The sequence below is a fragment of the Dryobates pubescens genome, chromosome 20 (genome assembly GCF_014839835.1).
Source record: "Dryobates pubescens isolate bDryPub1 chromosome 20, bDryPub1.pri, whole genome shotgun sequence".
NCBI classification, from domain to species: domain Eukaryota; kingdom Metazoa; phylum Chordata; class Aves; order Piciformes; family Picidae; genus Dryobates; species Dryobates pubescens.
In genome coordinates, this window is record NC_071631.1 from 1,154,213 (window position 1) to 1,177,567 (window position 23,355).

General features: G+C 56.6%; 3 protein-coding genes across 4 annotated transcripts; 2 read left to right on the forward strand and 1 right to left on the reverse strand.

Annotated features, from left to right (window-relative positions):
* Positions 1-4,502: 4,502 nt before the first annotated feature.
* Positions 4,503-11,989, forward strand: RHCE (Rh blood group CcEe antigens). The gene is made up of 10 exons (XM_009908456.2): positions 4,503-4,635; positions 5,405-5,591; positions 6,027-6,177; positions 7,280-7,421; positions 8,221-8,381; positions 9,213-9,350; positions 10,138-10,268; positions 11,067-11,146; positions 11,535-11,608; positions 11,894-11,989. Exons 1-10 carry the CDS (start codon positions 4,503-4,505, stop codon positions 11,918-11,920), a joined length of 1,224 nt encoding a protein of 407 aa, XP_009906758.1. The 3' UTR covers positions 11,921-11,989.
* A 1,862-nt stretch (positions 11,990-13,851) lies between these two features.
* Positions 13,852-17,379, reverse strand: TMEM50A (transmembrane protein 50A). The gene is made up of 7 exons (XM_054171015.1): positions 17,280-17,379; positions 16,830-16,941; positions 16,307-16,419; positions 15,917-15,984; positions 15,680-15,772; positions 14,987-15,047; positions 13,852-14,298 (listed from the first exon to the last, which is right to left on the reverse strand). Exons 2-7 carry the CDS (start codon positions 16,920-16,922, stop codon positions 14,253-14,255), a joined length of 474 nt encoding a protein of 157 aa, XP_054026990.1. The 5' UTR covers positions 16,923-16,941; positions 17,280-17,379; the 3' UTR covers positions 13,852-14,252.
* Positions 17,380-17,555: 176 nt separating this feature from the next.
* Positions 17,556-23,126, forward strand: RSRP1 (arginine and serine rich protein 1). Of its 2 annotated transcripts, none has more exons than XM_054171008.1 (6): positions 17,556-17,774; positions 17,993-18,048; positions 19,360-19,983; positions 20,694-20,848; positions 22,073-22,153; positions 22,593-23,126. In XM_054171008.1, exons 1-6 carry the CDS (start codon positions 17,686-17,688, stop codon positions 22,779-22,781), a joined length of 1,194 nt encoding a protein of 397 aa, XP_054026983.1. In that variant the 5' UTR covers positions 17,556-17,685; the 3' UTR covers positions 22,782-23,126. The 2 variants fall into 2 exon arrangements, with proteins under 2 accessions (XP_054026983.1, XP_054026982.1); XM_054171007.1 differs by having other exon boundaries at positions 17,557-17,774; positions 22,070-22,153.
* The last annotated feature ends 229 nt before the right edge of the window (positions 23,127-23,355 follow it).

The window sequence follows — 23,355 nt, forward strand, 5'->3', positions numbered from 1 at the left end:
TCTGGCAGCTTGTCGCGCCCTGTACGTCCCCCATCGCACAGCCCTGTACTGACAGCTCACGGAGGAGGAGAAAACTGAGTGACTGACACATCCCCTCCAGCCAATAAAGGACCCACACAGTTGAGTGACAAGAGGCCGGTCCAATCGTGAGGCAGTAAGTGAGGAGGGGTGGGGCGACCTGGCCTCTCTTTCCCCGGTCGGCCCAAAGACGGACGGTGGCTGGAGATGGGCCAATCAGAGGTCACGAGGGAAGCCAGCCTTTGGCCAATGGGAAGGTAGTCCCTAAGGGAGGCCTGTCGGGAGGGGCTGATGTTCAGCCAATGGGAGGTGAGGGGAGGGGCAGAGCGGTCCCGCCACCGCCCGCGGCTGCCGAGTCACGGCCGGACAGCGCAGCGCCGCCGGCTTGGGGCCCGGGGGTTGTGGTTTGGGATCTCCACACCCCGGCGTCCGCTCGGCATAGTCCCCGCCCCGAGCCTCTGTGGCTTCCCTTGGACTGCGGAAAGCGTGAGGAACCCGATGGCGGCCCCCGAGCCTGAGGGAGGCCTGGCCCGCTGCGGCACCCGCCCGCCCTCGGGCTGGTTGGGGGCTGGTGCCCAGGGATCTCCCCTCCGTTCCTGGCTGCCTTGGCTTCTCCAGCCTCGCGCTGGGCTGGGCCTGAGGAGCTTGCCAGGCCTCTGTGGCCGTAACGGACCTCCCTGAGCGAGTCACACGACGCTGCGCTGAGTCTGAGGCGTGCGGCTCCTGACGTGCCTTCGAACTGGCACAGAAGAGTGGGCGTGAGGCTGCTGGGGTCGCGCTGCAGGCAGTGGAGCTCTCGCTTGGAGGCGGTTTTGTACTTCACGCCCTGTCACATCATGAATACAGAATGAACCAGGTTGGAAAAGACCTTCGAGACCATCGAGTCCAACCTATCACCCAGCACCATCTGACCAACTAAACCATGGCACCAAGTGCCTCATCCAGGCTGTGTTTAAATACCTCCAGGGATGGTGACTCCACCACCTCCCTGGACAGCACTTCCCAATGGCCAATCTCTCTGAAGAATTTCTTCCTTGCATCCAGCCCAAACCTCCCCTGGCACAGCTTGAGACTGTGTCCTCTTGTTCTGCTGCTGGCTGCCTGGGAGAAGAGACCAACCCCCACCTGGCTACAACCTTCCTTCAGGTAGTTGTAGAGAGCAATAAGGTCTCCCCTGAGCCTCCTCCAGGTTAAACAACCCTAGCTCTCAATCTCTCCTCACAGGGCTGTGCTCCAGACCCCTCCCCAGCTTTGTTGCCCTTCTCTGGACACCTTCCAGCACCTCAACATCTTTCCTAACCTGAGGGAGTGTAAGCTGTTGATCAGCACTCACACGGTGGTGTGCCACCCCAGGGACAGCCAGGGCTGCCTTTCTAGCCTGTGCTGTATTTCCCCTGAGTGGTGATGCTGAGAGGGGATCTGGTAACAAGTGTCAGGTTCCATTGTGTTCATCTGACCGTGGCCAAGTGCTGAAAGGAGCCCAGGGTCACTCTCACTCTGGGGGTGAGCCCTGGGAGTTTGTTGAAAGCTAATTGGATGCATTGATTTATAAACCACACAAAAGACACTGCATCAATGAACTAAATCAATGTCCAAATTGCCCTTTCAGCTGTTGGGCTTTTTCTTGGCTGGAGAATGTTTGCCAGCTCTGAGTGACCCCCCCCATGGTCACAGAATTCCCATCACAAGGAGCTGAGCAGGGGACTTTAACACACTGGGATTTCACTGAAGCCAGGGCAGCACCTGGGGAAGTCTCTGAATGTCCTTTAGGAGTGAAGTGGGGGCTAAGGTGCTTAAGTCCTGGGTTTGTTAGTCCTGAGTGATGTGGGGATTAAGGTGCTTAAGCCCTGGGTTTGTTAGGCCTGAGTGATGTGGGGATTAAGGTGCTTAAGCCCTGGGTTTGTTAGGCCTGAGTGGTGTGGGGGTTAAGGTCCTTAGTCCTGGGTTTAAAGGCTGGTGACCCAGTTCGGGGTGTGTGAGGAAGGTGCAGTGTCTCACCACGAATGCCACCTTCACAGAGGGCTTCAGAACTCGGCCATGCAGCCAGGGCTCGCAGGAGGAACTTGCTGAGACCCCAGGGAGGTCGAACTTTTCTGCCTCGTGTTTGTACAACGCAGCTCTTTGTGGCCAGCAGGTGGCTTTCTGCCCCCTTGTTTGTGCCGTGCCCGCCTCCAGCAGGGCTCTGGGCTTGGGAATGGCCTCAGAGGAGGAAAGCTGAGGCATCATTATGTGAATGTAATGCCCTGGGTTAGCTGAACCAAGAGAGTTCCAAGCTAGCAAAAAAAAAAAGCAGAGTGGATATGGAGCAGGTAGCAGTGTTCAGTTTATGGCTCCTTGGATTGTCCTCAGCAGCCAAAGCATCAACAACAGCCAAAGCATCAACAACAGCCAACTCATCTGATCAACAACAGCCAAACCATCAACAACAGCCAAAGCATCAACAACAGCCAACTCATCTGATCAACAACAGCCAAAGCATCAACAACAGCCAACTCATCTGATCAACAACAGCCAAAGCATCAACAACAGCCAAAGCATCAACAACAGCCAACTCATCTGATCAACAACAGCCAACTCATCTGATCAACAACAGCCAACTCATCTGATCAACAACAGCCAAACCATCAACAACAGCCAAACCATCAACAACAGCCAAACCATCAACAACAGCCAACTCATCTGATCAACAACAGCCAAATCAACAACAGCCAAACCACCTCAACTCATCTGATCAACAACAGCCAAATCATCTGATCAACAACAGCCAAACCATCAACAACAGCCAACTCATCTGATCAACAACAGCCAACTCATCTGATCAACAACAGCCAACTCATCTGATCAACAACAGCCAAATCATCAACAACAGCCAAACCACCTTATCTAACAACAGCCAAACCACCTTATCCAGCAAATGATGGTGGCTGTGCCTAGGGCTGTACTGAGCACAGTCAGCTGCCACCACACAGCCCTGCTCAGGTGCCCCAAGTGTTCACTCCAGCAGCTTTAAAAAGGGCTGTGCTGTGCCTTACCAAAGGAGCCATAACCAGCAGTGCCTTGCAGTCACCATGTGGCAACAGAAGGATCTGGAGGGGCTGGAAGGTGTCCAGAGAAAGGCCAGGAGGAGGAGCAGAGGGCTGGAGCTGCTCTGCTGTGAGCACAGCCTGAGGGAGTTGGGGTTGTGCAGGCTGGAGAGGAGAAGGCTCCCAGGAGACCTCATTGTGGCCTTCCAGGATCTGCAGGGGGCTCCAGGAAAGCTGGGGAGGGACTTCTGAGGGTGTCAGGGAGGGATAGGACTTGGGGGGGATGGAGCAAAACTAGAAGTGGGGAGAATGAGATTGGCTGTGAGGAAGAAGTTGTTCCCCAGGAGGGTGGTGAGAGCCTGGCACAGGCTGCCCAGGGAGGTGGTGGAAGCCTCCTGCCTGGAGGTGTTTGCAGCCAGGCTGGAGGTGGCTGTGAGCAACCTGCTGTGGTGTGAGGTGTCCCTGGCCATGGCAGGGGGCTGGAGCTGGCTGAGCCTTGAGCTCCCTTCCAGCCCTGACAGCTCTGTGGTTTTAAGTTGAGGCACTTCTGGGTGAAAGCTCAGTGAGAGCTAAAGGATCTGGAGGGTGCAGCTCAGTGGTTTGACTCCAGCACTCTGAAGAGTGCTGTGTGCCTGTGGCATCTCAGCCTGGGGGGGACCATGCAGAGTTCCACAGCCAGGAGCCTGCTGGGGGCTGGACCAGAGCTGACTCCCTTCAGTGATCTGACTGCTCAGGGCCAGCAGGTCCTGAGGTTCAGGGCATGCTTGCACAGACACTGAGTGCTTCTAGCACTATAATGCTGGTGGGGAGAGTTAGTCCTGAGGGCTGGGGTGCAGGCCAAGGTCACTGCTGTACCCTGAGTACCATGTTGGGGTGCAGAGGTGGCACCCGCAGGGAGGGGCAGGCAGGGCAGGTGACCCTAAACTGACCAACAGGACTCCAGCCTGTGGCTGTCAGCATAAAGCTGAGGGATCACCCAGGCCAAGCCTCCTCTCTCAGCCTGGACCCTCTCCAGCAGTTCCATGTCCTGCTTGTGCTGGTGGCACCAGGGCTGGGGCTCCAGGTGGGGTCTTGCAAGAGCAGGGCAGAGGGGCAGCATCGCCTCCCTCGCCCTGCTGGCCACGCTTCTGATGCAGCCCAGGACACAGCTGGCCTGGGCTGCAAGCACAGCCCCACAGCAGGCCAAGGGCCCTGTGGGTGGTGTCCTGGGGCAGGAGGCTCTGCCAGGCTGCCTGGCTGTGCTCAGCAGGGCTCTGAGTGCAGCCCTGGCAGCTGTGGGCAGGTTGGGCTCCTGCCGTGCCGCAGATAAGGAGCTGCTCCCTGCTGACGCCTCTTGGGCTTTATCAGCTCTCTTGGGGTTTTATTCCTGCCCCCATCACCTCCTTTTCTGTTGGTTTGGGCTTCTGGAACGTTTCTGCAGAGCCCATTGCTTGGGTGAGTGTGGGGGCAGGGCAGGGCAGGATGCCTGCTCACTACCGCAGCTTCCGAGGCAGCCTCCCCTGGCTGATCCTCCTCCTGCAGGCTCTCTTCCTCCTCCTCTTCTACTTCTTCATCCCAGATGGTGCAACAAACACACCCACCTTTGCCTATGCAGGTAAGAGCAGCAGCCTGGCTCTGACAGGAAGGGTTCATGGCTGCTTTGGCAGGGTGGCAGAGCTGGGGCTCAGCAGCTCTGGGTTTGTTAGTGGGCAGTGGAATGGTTTCAGTGCCCTCTGGGTTCCCTCCCTCCCAGGGCTGCTGGGCACTCACCTCTGCCAAAGCTCTTAAGGGACACTCAGCTGTGCTGTTGCTCTGTTTGCTGCTGCTTGTTTGTGGGGATCTTGGCTCCCAGGAAGGTAGAGCTGAGGCCTGGCACCTCTGAGAGCTCTTGGCACAGGTGGCTTTGTGCTCCAGAGCCACAGCCCAGGCTGGCACTGCTCTCCATCTGAATGCCTGATGGCAACTGGGAGTGAACCCAGTGGAATGAAGGGGTGGGATACACCCTGGAGATGGGGTTTGTGCATGGATCAGCAGATTGTGCTCTGGCCCCAGTGTGGAAGGTGAACAAACAGCAGCTGGTTGATCCTTGGGGTGTTCTTGTGTTAGCCTCCCTGCTCTGTGGCTCAGCAGATGAGATCTGCCTGAAAGCAGCTTGGTGCTGTGCTGCAGGTAAAGGGTTGTGACTGTGGCCATGGCCCAGGGAGCACCTCCAGGTGTCCAAATCCAAGAGCTTGTCTCTAGGACAGCCTCTGCCCTTCCTGCAGAGGTAGCTGCAGGCTTCTCAGCTGGGAGTTTTGCCCTGAGTTTTTGACCAGGGCTTCCCCCTGCATGACTGACTTCCCCAGCAGTAACCTCCCTCCCTCTTGGCCTTCTCTCTCCTGCAGCTTTTCAAGATGTCAACCACATGCTGGTGTTTGGCTTTGGCTTCTCCTTCCTGTTCCTCAGAAGGTTTGGGTTTAGCAGCATTGGATTTAACCTCCTGCTCGTTGTGCTGGGTGTGCAGTGCTCTGTGCTGGCAGAAGAGGCATTCTCTGGCCTTCTTCAAGGGCAGAGGCTGGATGGCCTCAAAAGGTAACTGGCTCTTGGTGGGGCTGGAGCAGCCCTGAACTGCTGACTGCTTTGTGTGCAGGAGAGTGTCCTGCTCTGTGGGCCTGGTTGTGGGGCAGCATTGTCATGGTTGCAGCTGTCTCAGGAGGGTTGGGGGGGCTGGAGTGCATTTGCTTGGCCCTGGCATGGTCTGGGGGGGGGCTGGAGTGCATTTGCTTGGCCCTGGCATGGTCTGGGGGGGGGCTGGAGTGCATTTGCTTGGCCCTGGCATGGTCTGGGGGGGGCTGGAGTGCATTTGCTTGGCCCTGGCATGGTCTGAGGGGGGCTGGAGTGCATTTGCTTGGCCCTGGCATGGTCTGGGGGGGGGCTGGAGTGCATTTGCTTGGCCCTGGCATGGTCTGAGGGGGGCTGGAGTGCATTTGCTTGGCCCTGGCATGGTCTGGTTTTGCTTCCCTGCAGAATAACAAAGGCTGTTGTGAGCATGACTGCTGTGGTCATCTCCACTGGAGCTGTTCTTGGGAAGGCCAATCCTGTGCAGCTGATCCTGATGGCAGTTGTGGAGATCATAGCCTTCCATGGGAGCAGAGGGATGAGCCAAGTGTTCCTGCAGGTACTGTGGTGTGAGCCCCAGGCATGGGGGGATGTCCCTGGGGCTTTGGGGTGCTGCCTGCTGCTGGTTGGTGCTCTGCTGACAGCAACATCCCAGGGAGTGCTTGAACCTTCTTCCCTGGAGGGATTTAACAGCCATGTAGGCATTGTGCTGAGGAAGGTGGCTTGGCAGTGGACTTGGTGGTGTGGGACTGGGTGATCTCAAAGGTCTCCTCCAGCCTAAGCAGCTCTGATTCCAGCAGTGTTTGGTCTCCTCTTGCCCAGAGGGTGGCTGTGCTTTTGTTGAGAGGTGAAGCCTGACCTGCAGGACATGGAACTCCAAACCCTGCACACTCTGCATCTAGATTTGTCTGCTTGGCCCTGAAGGCCCATGTCCTGACCATCCCCAGCTCATGGATGGAAGCCTTGACCTCTGCAGGCACTGTATCACAGTATCACAGTATCACAGTAACTAAGGTTGGAAGAGACCCCAAGGATCATCAAGTCCAACCTGTTCCAACAGACCTCACAACTAGATCATAGCACCAAGCGCCACGTCCAATCTCCCCTTGAACACCTCCAGGGACGGCGACTCCACCACCTCCCTGGGCAGCCCATTCCAATGACGAATGACTCGCTCAGTGAAGAACTTTTTCCTCACCTCGAGTCTAAACCTCCCCTGACACAACTTGAGACTGTGTCCCCTTGTTCTGGTGCTGGTTGCCTGGGAGAAGAGACCAACCCCCACCTGGCTACAACCACCCTTCAGGTAGTTGTAGAGGGCAATGAGGTCGCCACTGAATGCCTTTAACCTTCACCTCCTCCCTGTGTCAGTTCAGCCTGGCTGATTCCCAGTGTGAGTGAGAGCCCAGCCCAGCAGAGTCAGACCTGCATGTGCTGTGCCATGGAAGCATGCCCCAAAGTCTGTGTGCTTGGCTTGGGCCTTTGGGAGCTGCACTGAGTTCAGTGGGGCTGAGCTCCAGGGAGTAACTCCTGCAGAGGCTGAGGGGCTGTGAGATTGCCTTGCCCAGAGGGAGGTCACCTTAGCAGCTAGGGCAGGAGCTGCACCAAAGGCCTCCTGTGGCCTGAACTGAACCCCAGCTGTGATGATTCTGTTGCTGCAGCTTCCAGACAGCATCACCATGAGGCAGGGTCACCTCTTTGGAGCCTGCTTTGGCCTGGCAGTCTCCTCACGTTTCCCTGAGCCAGCCCCAGGGGCTGAGAAGAGCAGGAGGACCCCAAAGGCAGAGCTGTTCTCCATGCTGGGTAAGGCATTTGCTTGGCCATCTCAGCTGGGAGGAGGAGGGGCTGCAGTGAGAGCAGGAGGAAGGTTTTGGGGGGCTGGCCACAGCTCACTGAAGCTTTAGCATCCAAGATGCAGGTCTGACTGCAGCCAAGCACAGCAGGCTGCTGCTGCTGTGCTGACAGTGGGCTGGGGGCTCCCTGCCAGCCATGCAAGCTGCTGCTGCTGTGCTGACAGTGGGCTGGGGGCTGACAGTGGGCTGGGGGCTGACAGTGGGCTGGGGGCTCTCAGCCAGCCATGCAAGCTGCTGCTGCTGCAGCTGCTGGCCCTTGGTTTGTTTGCTCTGTCTCAGCACAGAGGCTGTGGCAGGTTTCCTGCTGCCTCTCCCAGCCAAGCTGCTGCCTCTGTGCCTGTGCAGGAGCTCTGCTGAGGGACCTGCACACCAGAGCTGAGGTCACAGCTGCTGGTTCAGTGCTGCCTGCACTTCCCAGCTGGGCCCAAGGCTGGTTTGTTTTGCAAGGTGCTGTGCAGAGATAGAAAAGGGCAGTCCCTGCCTGGTCCCAGTAGAGAGCAAGATAAAAGCCTGGGGAGGGCTGGGGAGGGTGATAGAGGCAGGCCCAGGAGCCAGGCTCTGAGCAGTGCTAGGCTGAGTGGGTGGCAGTCTCATTCTTCTCCTTGGAGACACCTTTCTGGGGGGGTTATTATCATGACTGCTTCCAACCCCTGCACCAGAAGGCAGCCTGGAGGCCTCCAGAGCCAGCTGGTGATGGAGCCTCTGTGGCCTGGAGCAGGTAGTGGCAGTTGGTTGTCTCTGTCTCCCAGGCACTCTCTTCCTGTGGGTGTTCTGGCCAAGCTTCAACCTGGTGCTGGATGTGGAGGGCAGGAGCAGAACCATCTCCAACACCTACTTTGCCCTGGCAGCCAGCACTGTGGCTGCCTTTGTGCTGTCTGCTCTGACCACAAGGGATGGGAAATTCCAGATGGTAAGCATGGGAGGAAGGCTCTGCCTCGGGGGGAGGCTGTGCTTTGTCCTCTCAGTGGTGCTGGGAAGTGCACACAAGTGCAGCCTGGCACTCAGCAGGTGCCCAGCAGCTCTAGGGAGGTTCTGCTGCTCTGCCCTGCTGAGACCACCCCTGCAATGCTGGCTCCAGTTTTGGGCTCCCACATTCAGGAGAGGCAGAGATCTGCTGGAGAGAGCCCAGTGGGGGCTGGGAGGAGGAGGAAGGGACTGGAACAGCTCTGCTGGGAGGGAAGGCTGAGAGCCCTGGGGCTGAGCAGTGTGGAGAGAAGGCTGAGAGGGATCTGCTCAATGTCTGTCAGTAGCTGAGGGCTGGGGGCAGGGTGGGGGTGCCAGGCTCTGCTGGGTGGTGCCCAGGCACAGGACAAGGAACAACCAACACAAGCTGGAGCCCAGCAGGTTCCACCTCAACAGGAGGAGAAACTCCCTTGGTGTGAGGCTGCTGGAGGCCTGGAGCTCCTGCCCAGAGAGGCTGTGGAGCCTCCTGCTCTGGAGAGCTTCCAGCCCCCCCTGGCTGTGCTCTGTGTGCCCTGCCCTGGGTGCCCTGCTCTGGCAGGAGCCTGGGACTGGATCTCTGGAGGTCCCTTCCAACCCCTCCCACCCTGTGATCCTATCACCATGAGCCTCCTGAGCAGAGCACTGGAGCCCTAACCAACCTCAGATGGTGATTTGGAGCTTTCAGAGGCCCAGAGCCACCCTGCAGAGCTCTCACTTGTGAGGGGATGCTGAGCTCTGGGGGCCTGGGCTGCTGGCAGTGCTGCCTGAGCTCTCCTGGGTTTCTTGGTTTCTTTTGCAGAGCCACATCCAGAGTGCAGTGCTGGCTGGAGGGGTTGCTGTGGGTTCTACAGCTCACAGCATTGAGTCCCCTTGGATTGCAATGGTCCTGGGCCTGCTTGCCAGCCTGCTAACCATCCTGGGGGCCTACTGCCTGCAGGTAATGCTCAGGTCTGACAGGGAGCTTGGGTGGCTTGCAGAAGTCACACTGCAAGGTTGAGAGCAGCTCTGAGGAGAGAGCCTTGGGGGTGTTGATTGCTGAGGAGCTGCCCAGGAGCCAGCAGTGCCTCCTGCAGCCCAAGGGCAGCTGTGTGCTGGGCTGCAGCCAGAGCACTGTGGGCAGCAGGGCAGGGCAGGGGTCTGAGGCCAGGCTGAGGGAGCTGGGGCTGTGCAGCCTGGAGAAGAGAGGACTCCAGGGGCACCTCAGAGCTGCCTGCCAGGACCTGAGGGGATCCTGCAGGAAGGCTGCAGAGAGACTTCTCCTGAGGGTGTTTGAGACAGGCCAGGGGGAAGGGTTTGGAGCTGAGGCAGAGCAGGGTCAGACTGGAGCTGAGGAAGAAGTTCTGCAGCAGGAGGGTGGTGAGGCTCTGGCACAGGCTGCCCAGGGAGGCTGTGGCTGCCTCCTGCCTGGGGGTGTCCAAGGCCAGGCTGGATGAGGCCTTGAGCAGCTGAGTCTGGCTGAGAGCTGTCCCTGGGCATGGGGAGGTTGGAGCAGAGGAGCTCTGAGCTCCCTTCCCACCTGAGCCCTTCTGGGATTCTCTGATTTTATGCTGCTGCCAAACCTTTCCCAGCATGGGAATGCCCTGAGGCAGGCAGCCAGGAAGCCTTTTGAGCAGAGCAGAGGACTGCAGTTGGCAGGGGCAAAGCTGGAGCTCTGTGGCAGCCACCAGTGCTGTTACCAAGCTGGGTCCTTCCAGTGCAGCACTGAAACCTCTTCTTCTTCCCAGAGATGCTTGAACCCTGCTCTCAAGATCCATGACACCTCTGGAGTTCATTTCACTTTTGGCTTGCCTGCAGTGCTTGGAGGCCTTGCCCAGGTTGTTCTCTTGGTGGTCCACAACTGGGACAATTTACCAAGGTACAGAAGCTCCTGCTCTTAACTCAGGAGTTGACCTAACTGTTACTGTGGTCTGCCTTGAGAAGGGTTCTCCTACAGCAGAAGGCCTCAGTCTCAGCACACAGAAACCATTTGACATCAGAGGATCTAAGGTGAAGTCCAAACAAGTCAGGGAGAGACTGTTCAGAGCTGGGCAGGTTTGGGATCCAGATGTTAGTCTCAGCCTTTGGTGCTGCTCTCTGGCTGTTTCTGGCTGCTGTTCAATGCAGCAGGCACAGGAGGTGAAGGCTGGGGGTGGCTCTGGGGGCTGCTGCAGGGGGGCAGCATCAGCATTTCCCTTCAGATGAGGCTTTCACTCTGAGTCAGGGGCAAGACTGAAGCCAGTGTGGGCTCTGAACTGGAAGCTGTCCTTGGGGAGGGCTCCAAGAGCTCAGTTCAGGATAACCTCTGTTGCTTGTTGGGATCTGAGTTCTCATTTGGGCATTTCAAGCTCAGGTTGTGTCCCACAGGGAGCTCTCTGCTCTCCTCACCTCACACAGGAGTGAGTCACAGTGCAGCCTTAGGGCCTTCCACTTCTCCTCATGTGCTTACTGACACACAGTCAATGAAGCTGTGGGACCCAAGTGGTGGTTTCCAGGAGCCACACAATACCTTCTGGAGCCTGGGCTGGCCTTCTGCTTGGCTCCTTTAAAGCACTGAGCTGCAGCTGCAGGGAGAGTGGAGGAGAACTGTGCTGGGGAATGCTGTGGAGATCCAGACTCATTCAGCCTTAGTGCTGAGCTCAGCAGCTGCAGGAGGTGAACTCCTTTTGCTTTTCAGACTGGGTGCCTTGGTGATGATTCATGTTGGAGCCTTCTGCCTGACCATCAGTGTGGCCTCAATCACAGGCTTCCTTACAGGTCAGTGTTGAAAACCAAGCCTTCAGCCCTTTGTTGCTCTCCCTGGGACAGGGGCTGAGTGGGTTGGGAGGTTTGGCTTGGCCATGAGGAACAATTCCTTCCCCAGAAGGGTTGTGAAGCCCTGACCCAGGGCTGCCCAGGGCAGTGGTGCAGTCCCCATCCCTGGGGGGCTTTCAGAGCCATGGAGGTGTGGTGCTAGGGGCCATGGTTTGGTGGTGCCCTGGCTAAGGGTTGATGACCTTAAAGGTCTGTCCCAGCCACAAGGGTTCTGTGGCTCTGGCTTGGTTCTGAGCTGGTGTTTTGGCCTGGGGTCCATGTTGATGTGTTACTGAGAGCCCTGCAGTGCACACAGCCCTCCCCTTGCCCTGCTTTGTGTTCCTACAAACAGGATCCATCTTAAACCTCAGAGTGTTTAAGACCAGCCCTGTGTCCAAGTACTTTGAAGACCAATGTTACTGGGAGGTAAGCTTCAGTGTGAATGGACCCTGTGGGAATGGAGAGCACCTTGAGCTCTGGGTTAATCAGGAGGGGGAGAGTTCCTCTCCACAGGCAGTTTTGGCTGCCCTGTTGGAAGAGAGAGGAGCTGTTCCCCCAGCTGCTTCAGAGCCTGCATGAGAGAAAAGCCTGGTGGTCAGCAAGGGTGCTGAGAGCTGTGGAGGGGCTCAGGGTGAATCACACATGGTCATCACAGAATGGCCCAGGCTGGAAGGGACCTCAGGGGTCAGGCAAGGATGGTTGTCTCCACAGTTTCCCCACTTGGCTGTTGGATTTTGAATGGAAGAAGCCCTGAGGATGGAATGGGAATGGAGGAATCCTTGAGGATGGCTTTGGAAGAAGCCCTGAGGATGGGACAGAACCAGGATAAGCTTTTCCCTCTTTGTCACCAGAGCAACTGCATGGCTGGGATGGGTTGAAGGAGCACCTGAGAGCCAGTGGGCAGCCAATAAAGCAGCAGTCAGCTGTTGCAGTTGTCCTTGCAGCCCTGATGGCTGTAAACCTCACAGGTGCCAGCTGGAGCACATTTTGCCTGCTTGGGCTGCTGCTTAAATTCATTATTTGTAGGACATGGCAACAACCACCCCCAGAGCAGCCCCAAAGCTGGCTGCATCCATGGCTGCCAAGCCAAATGCTTAGACACTTTGAACTGTCTTCAGCTCCTGAGGCTGAGAGCCAGAAGATGTACCTTAGTCTGATGTTGCAGGGCTCCCATGCTCATTGGTACCTAGTGAAGTGTTAAAGTGCTTGTTTGTTCAGCTAAATTAATTCTGCTAAGCAAGGGCTTGGTGAGTGAGCTGGAGCAGGGCCAGAGCTCTGCCTCTCACCAGCCTCCTGGGAGCCACCTGACTGCTTCAAGAAAAATCCATCATGGCTTGGCTTGGCCAAGCTCTTTGGAGCTTCAGATGGCCAGGAGTGAAATCATTCAGCTCTGGGGACAGTGTCCCCAAACTCAGTGCTGTTTGCTCACAGGTCAGATTTGGCTGCAAGCCTCAGAACAGCCTGGCTGGGCCCTGACAGTCTGCAGCACCAAGGGCTCAGCTGCCCAGAAGGCTGCCCCAGAGGTGTGGGGAGCAGGAGAAGCTAAGGGAGTAGTCCTTGGGCCTGCCTGGCACCAAGGCACAGGACTCATTTCCAGAGCCTTGGCTGAGCTCCTTTAGCCCAAGCCAAGCCTGGGGAGGGCCAGGCAGAGCATCCTGTGCAAGCAGCCCCTTGGTTGTAGGTGCAGTGGGAGCCTCAGGGTTCCCCCTGTTCCAAATGAGTTGCCCAGCTTGCTGTCAGCCTCTTTCCAAAATGCTTACCTAATAAAACCAAAGCCCAGCTGTGATGGGTTTCATCTTTTCAGCACACTTGCTTAAAGCTGAAGTGATGAGGAGGAAGGGAATGCTGCAGGCAGGGCCTGAGCCCCTGGGTGCTCAGTGCCAGGCAGCTGACCTTGATTCACTCAGCAGGGATTAAGCAGAGCAAAGCTCTGTGGCTCAGGAGCTGTGGAGCAGGTTTCAAGGAATGCAGAATCCCTGGAGGAAGAAGGGCAAGTTGGTATTTCCAGGGCATAAGGGAGGCAGTGGTGTGCTTGGGGTAGCAGCTGCCCCCAGCTTCTGGAGGTGCCTCTCAGCCTGGACACTCCACACTGTCCCATTGTGGAGTCATGGAATGGTTTGGGTGGGAAGGGACCTTGAAAGCTCATCCAGTGCAGCCCCCTGCAGGCAGCAGGGACATCCCCAGCCACAGCAGCTGCTCAGCTGGAAGGGCTGCAACCAGCCCAGCAGATCTTTGCCACTCAAATGGCTGAGCTCTAGCAGAAGGCTTTTAAGGAATGATGTTTGACTTCCACCTCCCTTTCATCCTTGGTTTCTGGAGCAGCCAGCCTGGGTGAAGGGGGAGACGGGCTCAAAATTCTCCTTGGTAGTGACTGTCCCTGGTGTGAGGAGAGATCTGCTCTGAAAGAGACTTCCTTGTTCTTACAGTGGTTAGAAAATGGCCAACAGGAAGCTCTGTGGGGAGCATAATTCATCCTGTGCCTCTACACCATCATCCACAGCAACCCAAGGAGCTGTTGCTCACCAGCTGCTTCCTTATTGTCACTGGAGGATGACTAAAACACTCCAGGGTGGGGGGTGGGGGGAACCCAACCCAGCAGAGTTTACAGGTCCTAAAATGATGCAAATCATGAGAAACAGAAAGCCAGACACCAAGAGCTGAACCTGAAGACATGGTTATATTGTCCAGGAAGAGGAAGTGCTTCATAAATAGCTGTTAAAAAGGGAGCTTTCAAGCATGTTCAGGGAAGTCTGGGATGGCAGCTGTCCTACAAAGAGCTGGTTACATAGATCCATGTTTCCCTCTACACTATTGCCTTGCAGCAAACCTCCTAGCAGAAGGTGGCTGCCCTCAGCCCTGGCAGCAAGCTGACCTGTGCCAAGAGCAGGACCACACTGAATGGGCACAGGGGGAGTACAAAAAACCAACAACAGGAGAGAACCAGGAGTTTCAGTGCTGAAGTTTGCCTGGACTCCTCTTCAGCCACAGTGGCTTACAAAACCTGGGCTTTACAAAAGGTTGGGAGTGTGGAGTTAAAAAGCAGCCTGGGCAGGGGGCTCCCCGGCTGCGCTCACTGCCACAGGTCCTCCGTGCGGCCAAACTTGAAGACCAGGCCTCTGTGGAGAGCAGAGGGAGGGACAGGAGGTCAGAGGGCAGCAGACCCAAGGCCTCCTGTGTTAAACACAGCAGCTTCTGGTGCTGCAGATCCAGCTGCTGGGCCTGCAGTGAAACCTACACCCAGCCCTGACACCCCCTGCCTTCAGCAGCAGCTTATGCAATGCCAGCAGGGCTCAGGCTGGAAGGGAGCTCAGAGCTCCTCTGCTCCAACCTCCCCACCCTGCCCAGGGACCCCTCTCAGCCAGACTCAGCTGCCCAAGGCCTCATCCAACCTGGCCTTGGATATCCCCAGGGAGGAGGCAGCCACAGCCCTGGGCAGCCTGGGCCAGAGTCTCAGCACCCTGGTTCTGAAGAACTTCTTCCTCAGCTCCAGTCTGACCCTGCTCTGCCTCAGCTCCAAAACATTGCCCCTTGGCCTGGCTCAGACACCCTCATGAGGAATCCCTCTGCAGCCTTCCTGTAGGATCCCCTCAGGTCCTGGCAGGCAGCTCTGAGGTCCCCCTGGAGCCTTCTCCTCTCCATGGGAGCATGGCACAGATGGCTCCCAGGGGCCTCCCCTGATCCCTTTCTCCTGCTCGGAGCTGCTCTCAGCCTGGACTCACCCCGGCCCAGGCTTCAAACTCTCCCCCAGATTGCAGCACCCTTGGGTTGTTCTCATGAAAAATGCAGAGAGGAGGAGAGCCTTACCCAAAGAAGATGAAAGCATTCTGGAAGAACACAGCAATTCCTGGGTACACTGCTGCTTTTTCTGACAAGAGACAGAAGCCATCAGCTTTTGGAAGTCATTTGCGAGCACATCCCACCCCTGGCACTTCAGACCCCCCCCACTGCCCTCCCTCAGCAAACTCAACCACTTCCACTTCAGTGAATTTCATTTGGAGGCTTTGGGAGCAGTCTGCTGGGAATTTTGCTTCTGGGAGCTATTCCCAGGAAACTGCAGCAGGTTCCTGACATCAGCACAGCTCCCAGGTGCCCAGGACCTGTGCTCCTGCTGAGGCTGGGTGGAAGTTTGTGACTTCCAAGCAGATAAATCTACTCCACTCATGGCAGAGTGGTGGAAGGGTGGTGTAGGGAACCCAAGGGTTAAAACTGAGCTGAGTTCTGAAATTCAAGAGTAATTTATAGACTCAGAATGGTTTGGGTTGGAAGGAGCCCTAAAAGTCATCCAGAGTCATGCCCCTGCCACGGGCAGGGACACCTCCTACCAGAGCAGCTTGCTCAAGGCCTCATCCAACCTGGCTTTGAACACTTCCAGCCTTGGAGCCTCCACAACTTCTCTGGGCAACCTATTCCAGTGCCTCACCACCCTCAGGGGGAAGCCTTTAAAATACCTGAGGTGTTCAAGACGTGGATCAGGTCACATCCCATGCTGTACTTTACCTTTAACAACATAACCTCCAAAGAGGATCCACATGGAAGCAATCAGAGAGCCAAAAGCCATCATGAAGCCAATGAACAGCCAGATCCGAGCACCTGGAGAGAGGCAAAGGCACCGCTTGTGCAGACACTGCTGGCTCTCAGCATGCACACCAGAGCTGTGCAGACACACAGCACACACCCTGCTGCAGCTCCTACAACCCTTCCAAGGCCCCAGATCACCAGCTGGTAGCACCATACCTGTCTGGCCCAGGCAGCCTTCACTGTAGCTGTCCCCCCGCACCTGGCCATTGGACACAGCATTGATCCTGCACCAGCAAAACAGCAGAGACAGCTCAGTAAGCAAAGGCAAAGCCAGAAGTGTTGGCAAAGCAACAGCAGGAACTGCTCAGGAAGCTGCCCCGAAAAGGATGATGTTGGGGTTTGAGGAAGAGGAATAAGGCTAAAAAGTTCCTCCCCCCTCCCCCAGCCTTGGTCCTGTTCCCCACACTGATTTACTTTGCACTGTGAACACCAACATAAGAAAGGTACCAGAAATGCTCCAGATATTAACTTGGTTTGGGGTTCTGTTGCTTCACCATTGAAAGGTGGCACCAAGCTTAAGCTCTAGGAGCAAGAAATGTCACTTACATGAGGAAGGCAATAGTGGCTATAACCCCACAAGCATGGTAGGAGTGGTTGAAGTCTTCTACCTTAGGGTACTTCACAGCTGCATCTATGATGATCCACCACCCTGTAAAAAACTGTCAGGCAAACCAGGTTAAAAGATGGAGAGGAACCTTTCAACAACACAGAAATTACTCTGCATAAAGGGGGGGGTGTCAATGTATAAAATCGTTTTTGGCCTCCAACCAAAGGGAAACAAGGGGCAGAGCTGGGTTTTCTATCAACTTCATCACAGAACGGTAGGGGCTGGAAAGGTCCTCTTCAAGGCCACGCCAGGAATCTGCCTACTCCCAGGAGCTCTTACATGGGTGGCAGCTGGGAAAGGTAAGTTACCACATGGCTGGCAGCACCCAGCAGGGAATTTGGGGCTCTCTCTGCCGCTACACTCAGGGACGAGGTCTCTGTGGTCGTTTTTTCGGGTCCTGTTTCCGAGCCCCTGGGCAGCTGGCAGCTCGAAAGCCCCCGGAGCAGCTAAGGAAGTCGGTACCAGCACTCCAGCAGCCACGGAAGCGATCGTGTTCCGTTTCTCCCCCCAGTCCACGCACTCGGAGCACCTCAGGCTCTCCAGAAACCCTGACATCTTTCAGCCTTCCGAAGATCTGCGGGAGAGATAATGACGATAATGACAAAGCCAAGGGGGCCGTGGGACAGCCCGGGCCGGCGCACGGCACGGCACAGCGCGCAGGGCCGCCTGCCACGGCCAGACCTTCCCTCGGCCAGGGCAGAGCCTGCCCAGCGGCGAACGCACCGCCGGTCACCGACCCCAGCCCCGGAGCGGGCCTGGCCGCCCTCCCACGCCCGAGGCCGGCGACATCCGGCGGCGGCTAGCAGCCATCTCCGGGATAAAGGGAACCTCCCCCCCCCCCCAGCCGAGCGCCCCGGTGCGGCGGCCCGTCCCCGGGGCGCGCTGCCGGCTGCCGCCGCGCCCCCGCCTTACCTGAGGGCAGGGACCGGCGGCGGGCGCTGCACGGCCGCCTCCAGCCAGCCGCGGGGGGCGCGCGCACTGCGCATGCGCGACGCTCAGCTGACGCGAGCGCCGCCCCCCCCGCCGCTTGCGGTCCCGCGCACGCGTGGTGGGCGCGTGGGGAAGCGTCCCCGAAGGGGCCGCTCTGCGCATGCGCCGCAGGGGGAGGGTGGGCGGCGCGGGCGCGCCGTGGAGCCGCCCAGGCTCTGCGCATGCGCCCTGCCTGCCCGTTGCGTAACGAGCGAGGGGTTCTGGAAGGTTCTGGGCTGCCCTCAGTCGCTGCTGGGTGGCGGTCGCGGGCGGTCGCTCCGAGAGCTGCGTCCTGCCGGCGTTGCTATCGGGGCTTGATTCCTGCGTGGAGTGAGCTTCACTGGTCGCTATGGGGGTGACTCACGAAGCGGGGCTGTCTCCTCAGGCGTCCCCACAGGAGCAGGACCCCTGCGCGGGGGGCGCGGCGGGCTGGAGCCAGTGAGTTGGATGGGGCAGGGTGGGGGGGCGCTGGGGGGCAGGCTGCGGGGAGCCGCTCGGGGAGCGGAGGGTGGCTGCGGTGTGCCTGCGGTGTGCCTGTGAGGAGCCGTTGCCTGGGGGCGGTGAGAGGCCCTTCCTCTCTGCCGTTTGAGGCGCGGGGGGGTGGCCCTTGCGGGGTGCGGGACACGCGTTGTTCACGCGTGGGTTTTGCCTTCCAGGAGCGCTCAGGCGTCTCACGGGAACCAGCCCCGGGGCTGCCCAGATGCTCCTAGCGGTAAGTTGCCTTTAGCAGCCTCTCCCTGAGAAGTCAGCCTCTTGACGGGAGGGCGGCGGGGACCGTGCGTGGATCGCCTGGCAGGGTCCGGTTGTGCGGGAGCCCTGCCCGCTGCTGGGTCCGCTGCTGCCCGGGCGGCTTAGCGCAGGGACGGGGCCGGGCCAGGGCTGCGCTGGGATCAGCATTCATCGGCTGTTGCCTCTTAGCCGTGCCCAGGACAGCGCTGCTGACCTTGGCCCTCGCTTAGACAGCAGATAGTGAAACCTGAGCTGTAGTAGTAACCCAGGGAATGCTTCTGCAAGCTCGCCTGGAACTTGGCACCCTTGGTCCATTTTAGCAAGGCTTTAGAACGGTGTCGGCCAGGCTGGGGGCGAGGGGGGGGGGGGCGATAAACAGTAGAGATTCTGTGGTTAAAAAGCTGCCTGGAACGGCAAAGTGGTGACGTAACTCCAGGGTTTTAAGACCTGGAGATAAGATCTGCTCTTGCACAACGACCCGAGTTACACCCTGGAACACAGGAAACCTTTGCAGCCGTGAAATGGCTGCCACTAGAGGGACGGGACTGCCATTTCCGTGATTAGTACTAACCCTAATGAGTGGCACCTGCTTTACGAGTGACTCATTAGCTGCGTTTTACACTAAGGTGGAATGTTTCTAGTAGCAGCTTGCTCCAAATGCCTCTGGCATGTGCAGAGCTGTTTGCAGGTCGTGTTTTAATGTGATAAGGTCAAGACTAGAATTGTCAGGGTTGGAAGGGACCTCAAGGATCATCCAGTTCTGACCCCCCTGCCATGGGCAGCGACACTTCCCACATGATTGAGGCTGCCCAGAGCCACATCCAGCCTGGCTTTAAAAACTCCAGGGATGAAGCTTCCACCATCTCCCTGGGCAGCCTGTGCCAGTGTTTCACCACCCTCATGGGGAAGAACTTCTTCGTGAAGCTGCTGTGTACCTTGGAGATTGTTTATTGTTTCCTTACTCTTGCTGTTGGAGGACAGCAGTGAACCTTCCCGTGCCTCTGCAGGAGAAAACTTCACTTTGTACTGACCTGTGGTCTCCTGTAGGAGACTGACTACAGGAGAGGGAATGATGGGTGTTAAATCTGTCATGTCCAAAACATGCCAGTGATCTGGATGAGCACCCTTGGAGTGCTTAATTAGCCTTGAAGTTTTGGCCTCTGTGTCACAGCGCTGGACTTGATGATCCCGGAGGTCTCTTCCAGCCTGCTTGGTTCTGTGATTCTGTTCGGTGTTGCTGCTGGAATGCCTCGGGGGATGTCAGTGCTGAGCTTCCCCTCCTTGCCCTCAACAGGAACAGAAACTGGGTACTGCAGAACAGCAGCCAAAGCGGAGCAGGCTTCTGACAGCAGCCGCCTGGAGAAGGCGGTGGGCCGGAAGACCGAGGCCATGACAGGCTGCATGGATGACTTAACCCTCAGCTCGCCCAAGAAGAGAGAGGCCTCTCCGAGGTCCAAGAGGAGCTGCGGGCGGTCATCCACGAGGTCATCCAGCAGGTCCTCTTGCAGCTCCCGCTCCAGTTCCAGCAGCTCCTCCTCGGCGTCCTCCCGCAGCTGGAGCCGCTCCAGGTCGCGGTCGCGGGCCCGGCGGCAGGGCTCGCGGCGCTCGCGGCGGCTCTCGCGCTCCTACTCCCGCAGCCGCTCGCGGTCGCGCGGCTACCCCAGGTACCGCGGCCGCTACCACGCCCGGCGCTACCGCCGCTACCGCCGCTCGCCCCCGCGCTACCGCTCCCGCAGCAGGTCCTGGTCTCGGGGCAGATCCTACTACAGGAGGTCCTACTCGAGGAGCAGGTCCCGTTCCAGAGGCCGCAGGTACTACGGCTTCGGGCGAACCATCTACCGCGAGGCTTACAGGAGCTGGAGGAGCAGGTCCCGGACCAGGTCTCGCAGCAGGTCACCTCTCCACCTGAGTGAAAAAGGTAGGGCCTGGGGACTTCCTGGCTTCAGAGCCTCACAACAGGCAGTCTGTGTCTAGCCAGCCAAGTGCTCCCCTTTGCTTTGTGTTGTACCAGCAACGTGGAGGGAGGAAATCTCCATGGGGTTATAAACAGGCGTTAGAGTAATGAGTTGTGATGAGAATGGAGCACACTCGGTGCAGTGATAGCAACTGGTAGGCCTGCAGGAGCAGGTATGTGTTGGTGTAAAGATAGGAGGACACAGAGCTGTTGGAGCAAGTCCAGAGGAGGCCACAAAGATGAGCCAAGGGCTACAGCAGCTCTGCTGTGAGCACAGACTGAGGGAGCTGGGGGTGTGCAGCCTGCAGAGGAGAAGGCTCCAGGGGGACCTTAGAGCTGCCTGCCCAGGACCTGAAGGGATCCTGCAGGAAGGCTGCAGAGGGACTTCTAACAAGGGGGAATGGTTTGAAGCTGAGGGAGACACAGGAGCTGAGGAAGAAGTCCTTCAGTAGGAGGGTGGTGAGACTCTGGCACAGGCTGCCCAGGGAGGTTTTGGGCTGCCTCCTTCCTGGGAGTGTTTGAGGCCAGGTTGGATGAGGCCTTGAGCAGCCAAGTGTAGTTGAGAGGTGTCCCTGCCCATGTGGGGATGTTGGAAGGGACCTCCAGCCTAGGCCATTCTGTAACTATGATACTGATTCAAAGCTAAGAGAAGGACTCTTCCCTTTCCCTTACAGACAAGAGGGAACTGCTGGAAATTGCAAAAGCTAATGCTGCCAAAGCTCTGGGAACAGATAACATTGTCTTGCCAGCAAGCTTGAAGATCCTTCCACCTTCCAAAGAGATCAAAACTGAGAAAGCAGAGCAGGGAGATGCTGGCGAGTCAGCTGAGGTAAGTATGGGCTGGAGTATTCTCAGTGAAAAGGTAAACACCTCTTGAGCCTTGTTGTCTGCATGGATGTGTTGTAGTTTTTAAACTCTGGGCTCTGATGATGAATTCAAACCCTTGGAACAAAAACTTGAGACTTAACCAAAATGCTACAAACTGCTCTAGCAGCCACTGCAGCCTTGGAGCAGGCAGCACTGTGGACTCCCCAGGTGGTCGATCCCCTGAGTCCATGCAAGCTTGCCATCAGTGCCAGCCTGGGGAGCGGAGGTCAATGTAGCTTGCATTGAGTTGTCCTCCTAGTAGAATGCTACCCATTAGAGTAGTTTGGTATCTCTGACTTAAACCAAGGAGTTTCCTTCCCAAGCCTTAGTGAACAGTGGTGGTTTTTGGTGGTGTTTTTGGTTTGGTTTTTTTTTAAGGTCAGCTCTTTCTGCTCTTCTTAAAACTGTTAAAAGCTTTTCCTATGCAACAAAACTGTTTCCCAGAAGTTAACATTCCCAAGCACACAATGCATTTTACATACTCTATTTCTGTCTTATAGAAATCATGACTATGGTTCCAGACATGATGAAGAAAATCTGGTGGTAATTAAGGGACACTGTGGGTGATAGCTGCTGTGCAGTTAAGGGAGGGAGAAACCTGGAGCAGCTTGAAAGTGAATTTGCCTTTTTGTTGTTGTTGGTTTGGTTTTGGTTTTGTTTTGAGTTGTGTCAAGCTGATTGGTGGTAAATGCAAACCTGCAGTAACTCCTGAGATGGAGCAAATGGAAGTAAATGTGCTGAGAGCTGTAGCAAATTGGCCCAGGCATCCCTTTCATAATATATGCAATATATTCCAGATGTTGAGAGAGTACAGAAGAAGAGGCCTGCATCACTTGCAGATAAGTTAACTGTCATTATCCAAAGCTCTGCAGGATGGCTGTGCACAGCTCCATGCCACCTGCTCTACCCTGGCACTCCATGCTGTCAAATGTTTGAGTGCTTTGTCACCTGTAACTGGGGCCTGGCATCAGGTCACCTCTGGATTGGCACCAGCACGTTGATAACAATGCCAAGCTCCTTTCCAGACGGAGTTCAGCATTGATCTCTTGGCATAGTTGCAGTAGCTCACAGCTACTTTCCAAGTAAATACCTGAAAGAGCTCTACCAGACAGTTGATACTCTAGTGACTGCCTTGCAGGAGGTGGTCTGTCCTCCCACTTAAGCTGTGTGTGCTCTTCTCTAGCAGTCCAGAAGACTTGAAGAAGACATGGCCAGGAGTGGGATGGAGAGAGCCACCATACAGAGGAGCATTTCTTTCAGTCCTAATGTAAGTGTGACCTCCCCAGATGGCAGTCCAGCACTCCATCCCTGCTTCACGTGCTGCCCAGTCCCAGCTGCCACATCTTCACAGCAGCACCAAGCTGCAGTGGTTTGGTGATGAAGATGAGCAGGGCACTGCAAAGCCACCAGAGCTGTGTGTTTAGAACAGATGTCCATGTTCCATCACCTGACAATGCTGCACATCTGTACTGTGGACTGAGCAGCACGGTGGAGCTGGGTCCCACCAGAGCTGGCTTCAAGTTCTGTGTTTGCATAATGCAGAGCCCAGCAAAAAGCAACTTCCCTGAATTCTGTGTGAAAATTGTGTAACCAGCACAGCCAGCCCCTTCAAATTGACAGCTCTGGGTCCACTCCTAGGCTGTCAGGTTTGGGTCTGTTCCTGCTCTTGCCAGCATTGTAAGCAGTCCTTTTGCTTTTCTTTGCAGAACACAATGGCAAAGCCAGTGCTGCAGAAACCAGCCAGCAATGTGGTTAAAGAGCCAGCAGTTGTTGTGGCCAAAGAAGAGGACAAGAAGGGGGGAAGTCCCTATGGGCAGTGGGTTCCTGTCAAGAAGGAGGAGAAGAAAACCTTCCTAAACTTCTCACCTAAAAGTGCAGCCTTCAGGGCACGTTAGTGCCTGTGTCCCTGCCTGACTGCAGCCCTCTGCTCCCCCCAGTAGTGAGATCTGAACTCTGATCAGGTTGAGGACACTTCTGTTGTTGTTAATACTGAGTATTTATTTTGAGATGTTAATTTTGGAGTCTTAGGTTTCTCTTTCAGATCTAGAGCACAGTGATCCAGGAAGCCCCAGCTGGGAGTCTTGTGTATATTTGTAAATCTTTTGTATTGCTTTAATGGACTCTAGAACCTTCCAGGTGGGTAACTTTTTCTAACCAATAGTTGAGTAGCTGTTCTTTTGCACATGCACAGTGTGGAATTGTTTACTTCCCAGTCAATAAACTTTAGTTTTGCACTGGCTTCTCCCTGTGTCAAGTGTTAGAGCTGTGCTGGGGGAGGACTTGTGGCAGTGGTGGTCTGCAGGTTGAGCTTTCTCAGTCTTGATTTTTTTTGTTACTGTTTGGGAGTAGATTTTGGGCCTGGGATGATTCTGCCCAGGCTGTGCAGAGTTGAGAGCCTCCAGAGTGGCTGCCCTGGGTGCCCCTCTGGATGTGGAGCCTGTGATGGCATCTCTGTTGCTGCTGCTGACA